Below are 7294 nucleotides of genomic sequence, written 5' to 3'. Positions count from 1 at the left end.
GACAGAAATTATTCAAACAAACTTATATTTAAATAATAAATAATATACATTTATAAATTAATAAATCATAGGCATTGATTAGTTGAATATTACAGAAATAAACGTATTTACGTCTTATAAAGTAATAAATAAACCTGAAAATAATTCGGAAAATATAAATTATTGTCAACAATAGTTAGCCAACTTTGAATTGTTCATAACGTTAAGATTTAAAAAAAAAATCATATTGAGTTCAATGTAAAAAAAGCTCTAATGTTTTTTCGATTATCGTTACCTATTTCCAATTTTTTTACGTTACAAATACGTTTATTGTTAATTTTTAAACATTAGTTGTGATTAATGATGTATTATGTTTAATGTTATTCGATTTTTTTCGTTTTTCGTTTATTTATTTTATTTAATTTTTGTTAATTTTTTTCCGTTATAACGTTTAAATTATAACGTTATTTTTAATGTTTTGAAGCCCTGGTTGTAACTACATAAAAAAATAGATTTTGTCAGAACAGATTTTTCATAAAAGTTCTTGTTTTTTGTGATTGTGAAACGTAGCTTTGTAAGTACATAATTTGAGTTATGTAACAACAAATCGGTTTATGAAACTTAAATTTTGAATTGTTTTGGCCATTTTTTGCCTTTCAAGTGCATATTTTTAATGCATTTTTAAAGTTTTATAGTTTAAAAAAATTTATTACGTTTAACCTTATTAGATCACATATAGTACATAAAACGTTTAAATATGTGTTTGTATTAGGTATTAACTATGACTTATATTTCAAAATCTGATGTGGATAATATTGTAATCTAAATATATTTATTTTTCTCAGTTTGTTTGTTCCCGTCAAAAAACGATGATTATTAATGCATATAAAGCCAAAATGATCGAAAACCCTGAACATAAAATGGTTCACCTGAAAAAAACTTTATCTTACGAACTTGGAATTGGTCAATCGACAATTGATAACACCATATTGGAGTATCAACGGACAAAAACTGTTTCTTCGCCAAACAAAACAAAAGTCCGAAAACAACTGACCGAAAAAGTAGATGAGTTTGACAAGTATGGTATCAGAAGAAAAGTGCATCAATTTTGGCACGATCGTGATACGCCTACGTTAGACAAGATTCTTGTGTCCGTCAATGAAGATAAAGGTCTACCAAATTTTTCTCGAACATCATTATTCAGATTGTTGAAATCTATGGATTTCGTATATATGAAGCGAGGTTGTAATAGTGGTTTGATTGAAAAATCTGAAATCATACTTTGGCGGAGAAGATATTTAAAAGATATTAAAAGATACAGAGAAGAAGGAAGGCCAATTTACTTTCTAGATGAAACGTTGGTAAACGCCGGAGATGTTAATAACAAAGTATGGGTCAACAAAACTGTAACGTCAGCTCGAATGGCATCTTCCGAGGGACTTTCGACTGGAGCAATAAACCCTACTGGCAAGGGGAAACGTTTAATTGTTAGCCACATCGGTTCCGAAGATGGATTTGTTCCCGGAGGTCTTTTGTGCTTTGAGTCAAAGAAAAACACCCAAGACTATCACGATGAGATGAACGGGGACTCTTTTCGTGATTGGTTGGAAGGTGTTTTGCCGAAACTCAAAGACAACGCTGTCATCGTAATGGACAACGCTCCTTATCATTCGGTGAAAATTGAAAAATGCCCAACTACGAATTGGAGAAAAGCTGACATAATTGCATGGCTTTAGAGCAAAGGAGAGCAAGTCGACAACACAATGCTTGTCATAGAATTGTTAGACCAAGTTAAAAAATTGAAACCATTATATAACAATTATGTCATCGATGAAATGGTAAAAGCTAACAATAAAATTGTCCTTAGACTTCCTCCGTATCATTGTGAGCTTAATGCAATTAAACTCGCATGGGCTATAGTTAAGAAACATGTCAAAGATAACAACAAAACTTTTAAATTACAAGATATAAAACACTTGTTAGTTGAAGAAGTGAATAAAATTAGCCCTGATATGTGGAAAAATTTTGTCGGTCATGTGATAAAGGAGGAAGAAAAAGCATGGAGTTTGGATAATGTGGTCGAAGATCTCATGTCAGCAGAAAATCAGCCTTGTGTTCTTACTATTGGCCAAAGCGACACGGATGATGACTCGGACGACGATGATGAAGACTTCAGATACCTATCAGATACAGACTAAATTTTATTAATTAATTATTATACATTATTTTTACTCGAATTGTTGTATAATAGATTGTGTTGTGTATATATGTATATAAAATTTGTACATATTATGTTGTTATACTTTGTGCCATTTTGTATTTATTATGTACTACTGTGTGTAATAATTGTTGTGTTGTGTATATATGTATTTTGTATGTATTATGTTGTTCCACTTTGTGCCATTTTGTACATGTTATGTTGTTCTGTGTGTAATAATTGTTGTATATAATACATTATGTTGTGTATATATGTATCTAACAAATGTTTTAACCCGAGTTGTATTTTTTAAGATATAATTGAGTAATTTGGTAAGGATTACGAAAGAATGTATACAAAATAAAGTTCAACAGTACGACTGTACAGTACTTGCGCCGTCGGGCGACTGCCGACAATGTAGTGGTGTATGCGCGCTGCGCGCGTAAACTTTGAAAGAAGGGGTATCGGTTTGTCACGAGGCCGGCCTCGGCCGTCGTCGTCAACGCTTGGAAGGGGTAATTGGGGTCCGGCGTCGCTGAAGCCGTCATTCGTGATGCGCGAAAAGTGATTATTCTCTCGTGGAATGGACTTTAGTATACTGTGGTTCAGTGGCGGTTTTGGGGGTGAGGCAAGTGAGGCGCCGCCTCACCTACAATTTTAAGTAAAAATACTATTAAAGTATAATTTTTGGCCCCCGGAAGAATATACATATTTCGATATTAATTTTTAACGTTTTTATGATTTTATTTGAGAAAAAAATCTTTGCCAAGTTTAACAATATGAATTATCATTTATTATATTGTAAATGGTAAATCATATTATCATTTAGTGTTTATTTCGAAAAATAGTGATAAACCGATAAGAAATGTATGAAATAATTATTACGTAAACAAACGCTGGTGTTTCAACCGGCGGCAATGTTCTGATGACGTCAGTAGGCACCGTTCAACTCCGCCTCAGAATATGTACTATTGTGTACACGAATTACACACACAAGCGTATGTACGCGAATGCACGCGACTATTAAATAACTAGAGTTGCGCATGCGCAATGATCATTGTGAGGCTCGATTAACATCGCCTAATGTACTAAAAATAGACTCGGTATACAGGAATTATTGTCAGCCGGCATTTCAACGTAAAAACACATTATCAGTAAAGATGTTATTGTTACAATCGAGACTCGGGACAGTCCTAATTAAACCGTTGTCCGTTGTAATATCTATTGATAATATATTTATTATTTATATTTATCATTGGTCATTTCCGTCTTGACGTCTTGTACGAATAGTCGCTTGTGTCTTACACTTTTTCGGTGGTTCCGGTTTGTCTTAACGTCTACGTTAAAGTATATGTGTGAGTGCTGCAGTTTGTAATAAACATTATTAAATTAATTACTGTTGGAGTTATGACGTATCCAGTAACAGACGTGGTAGTTATGTTGTTGGAGACGCCGTTTCGACGATGGACTTCTGATAGTAAAAATGATTTACTAAAAGTGGGTAAGCCTATTCCGATTTTGTCAGCTTTGGCTACTGACAAGAAACTAAGTAAGGTATTCTGTAGGGCATTTAATCCAAATTTATATCAACAACACTCTTGGTTATGTGGGAGTCATTATATACAAAAATTGTTTTGTTGGCCATGTTTGTTGTTAGGTAAAATGAAGTCTGTGTGGAATACTGTTGGGTATTATGATTTGAAAAATTTATCTAGAAGTATACAAATACATCAAACATCAAAAGAACATATTCATAATCATTTAGGATTAAAAAACCTCGAAAAAGATTGTTTTACTATACTAGATGTTGTTAATGAACATGGTAATTTGTTTAAAAAAAATTATAATGAGAATGTGAGATTAAATCGTTTATTTATGGAGCATTTAATCGATTTGGTTTTATTTTTGGGAAAACAAGAGTTGGCATTTAGAAGTCATGATGAAAGCAGTGATTCATTAAATAAAGGGAATTTTAGAGAGTTGTTTGATATGCATATTATTAGGTGTTCTCAAGAAATTCAAAATCATTATAATAGTATAAAAAACATATTTTCAGGTATGTCCAAGTCCATTCAAAATGATTTAATTTCATGTATTTTTGAATTTTTAATAAACCAAATAAAAAATGAAATCAAACAATGTAAATTTTATTCCATTCAAATTGATGACACTACAGATATTAGTCAAAAAACACAATGTTCAATAATAATTAGATATGTTACAGATAAATCTGAATTGGTTGAGCGTTTCTTGGGTTTTCATAATGTTAGTGAAGACCGCACGGCTCAAGGTTTATTTAATTTGGTTAATTCTGTTTTACATGAGTTTGATATAGAAAATAAATTAGTTGGACAATGTTATGATGGGGCATGTGTAATGTCTGGGCATTTAACAGGTTTACAAGCTAGAGTTAAGGAAGTTGCACCAAATGCTTTATTTACACACTGCCTAGCTCACAGATTAAATTTGGTATTGCAACATGGTTGTAGTATAAATGCTAAATGTCGTATATTTTTTGCTAACCTCACTGGTATCGCTGCTTATTTTCACAATTCCACTTCACGTACTAATTTTGTAGATACTATTGTAGGGAAAAGAATTCCTCAATTTGTTCAAACAAGATGGTCCTCACGGTCAAAAATTTTACACACAATAGTTAATGAGTGGTCTGGGTTTATAAATGTTTTTGACTGTATTAGCAAAGATCCAAAATCGTCATCTGAATCTATTTGTGGTGCTATTGGTCATTTAAAAAATTTAAAAACTTTTGAATTTGCTTTCTTAGCACTGATATTTAGTGATATATTCATATATACTGACAATTTATTTAACATACTCCAAAATAAATCATTTGATGTGGAATTTTGCTTGAGAAAAATAAATATAACATATGATCTTATAAATAAAAAAAGAAATGAACATGAATTTTTAAAATTATTTAATCAAGCAGTTACTCTTACAAAACCTCCAAAAGCTACAAGAAATGAATCTAACAATCAATCAAATTTTAAAATATTGTTTTATGAAATAATTGATAATATTCTAATGCAATTAAATACCAGATTTCAAGATACAAATAAATTACTTTTTTTGCAGTTAGCTGATGTAACTAAATTTAAAGAATATTCTTGTACATTTCCTGTAAATGCTTTAAATAATTTGAAATCAACTTATTCTAATATATTTTATAATATTAATACATTAAAAGTTGAATTGGAGGTTTTGTATAGTGATGTAAAATATCAAAATTTATTACACATTTATGACATGGTTAAAATTATTGAACAAGATGCATTGAAAGACATTTTACCTGAAGCTTATAAATTATTTATTCTTATTTTAACCATACCATCAACTAGTGTATCAAATGAAAGAAGTTTCTCTTGCCTCAAAAGAATTAAAACCTGTTCTCGAAATAGTATTTCACAAGTTCGTTTAAGTTCCCTTTCAATACTATCTATTGAAAAGTCCTTGATTAATCAACTTAAAAAAACTGAATCATTTTATGATGATATTATAAACATCTATTCTAGACAAAAAGATAGAAGTATAAATTTGACATACAAAACATAATAGTTTTATTTAGTTAATTAATAGTTTTAGAACTAGACATACTTAAAAGTCCTCTTCAGGACTAGACATACCTACTTGAAAAGTCCTTTTTAGGACTAGGCATACTAACTTAAAAAGTCCTTTTCAGGACTAGGCATACTAACTTAAAAAGTCCTTTTCAGGACTAGGCATACCTACTCAAAAGGTCCTTTTCAGGACTACCAAATTTTAAAATGCTCTGCTTATTACCTATCTATCACTTACTATATTATTTACTATACGAAACAAGTATATTATTAGCATTCATACAATTATAATTATTTTTATGTTTTTAAATTACATTTATTGTGAATTCTAATTTTGTATGGTGGGAGGGGGGTGATACATAGGTTGCCTCACCGAAAAATACTACCAGAACCGCCACTGCTGTGGTTTAATATTTTAAATTTATTTATAATATGTTCAAACTCTGGTTAAATAGGGTAAGAATAACTATATCCAGTATATGGCGGGGTGGCGGGGTAGAACATATCTTACGGGGTAGGTAAGTCGGGTTCGATACCCGATCAGTTATTTTGCAGTTTTCGACGGAAATAATTTGATAAAATATGATAAGTGATAACAAATGATAACTGATAACAATTGATAATTGATTAGAATAACATAAATATGATAAGTGATAACGATGATATGATAACTGATTAGAATAACAGCGGTACGTATGTCACACAGACGTCGCATTGCGCCTAAAGTAACTTTTTACCTTTTGCCTATCCGATTGCGGCCGTCCATAGTAGGTAGGAAATACTATTTAAGTGGTTATCAAAACTAAATAAATATCCGGATTGCGTCCGATACGTATTTTGACATAAATACAACTATTGTATTCGCGATTCATACGATCGCCAATATTCTTGATAATTTCCAGCTCATAAAGATAAAAATCAGATAAACTGTAAGATTGCAAGGTTGCTAGTGGAACACAATTGTATATTGTACTGTTAGTGTTTGATTCTTCGTTTTATAAAGTTTTAATGATGGAAATTCACGAAATGCTTAGCGAAAAGATAAACTAATATTAGTATTTTAAGTATAAATTTCGATTTCAAAGTTATTAGCAAATGAAATGAAAATGGTGTTGTAAAGCTCTGTCAAATGATTCAATAAGAAATCTTAATAAAGTCAAAGTAAATTTAACGTTAACGATCACAATCATGAAGCCAATACTAAACAAATTTTGAAACGTCAAAATATACGTAATGATTTTAAAAGAAAAGCAAATGAAAATATTTGTGAGCGACCATCAAATTAATCCATTGTGGTTTAAAGAAGTGAGAGATCCAAATTAATAATTAATAATATATTAACATACAACATTTTCTTTTCGATTATATTAATAGGAATTGAGATATTACTACTAAGGATGTGTGTTTTCGAAAGGAATTTATAGGGCCGTAGAAAATCCTTCCAGCTCAAAACAAATATAAAAAGTACATGACGTTTAAGGTCCATTGATACTAAAAATGAGGTGAACAATTTTACTATCATGAAGTTATTAAATTTTAT

The 7294-nt window shown here is 30.6% G+C and overlaps 2 protein-coding genes across 2 annotated transcripts; both read left to right on the top strand.

The window, feature by feature from the left end:
• The first annotated feature begins 875 nt into the window (after positions 1–875).
• On the top strand, positions 876–1715 carry LOC112596738. The gene has a single exon (XM_025342522.1). The coding sequence runs from the start codon at positions 876–878 to the stop codon at positions 1713–1715; it is 840 nt and encodes a 279-aa protein (XP_025198307.1).
• Positions 1716–3583: 1868 nt separating this feature from the next.
• Positions 3584–4973, top strand: LOC112596747 (zinc finger MYM-type protein 1-like; the record flags this gene model as incomplete). Its single annotated transcript, XM_025342528.1, has 2 exons — positions 3584–4232; positions 4401–4973. Coding segments are annotated over exons 1-2 (1222 nt in total), but the record flags the coding sequence as incomplete, so codon positions are not given.
• Positions 4974–7294: the final 2321 nt, after the last annotated feature.

Source organism: Melanaphis sacchari, unplaced genomic scaffold (genome assembly GCF_002803265.2).
Source record: "Melanaphis sacchari strain LSU unplaced genomic scaffold, SCAv2.0 Contig346_pilon_pilon, whole genome shotgun sequence".
In the NCBI taxonomy this organism is placed as follows: Eukaryota; Metazoa; Arthropoda; class Insecta; order Hemiptera; family Aphididae; genus Melanaphis; species Melanaphis sacchari.
Note: the sequence above shows the minus strand (reverse complement) of the source record. Positions and strands in the feature narration are given on the sequence as shown.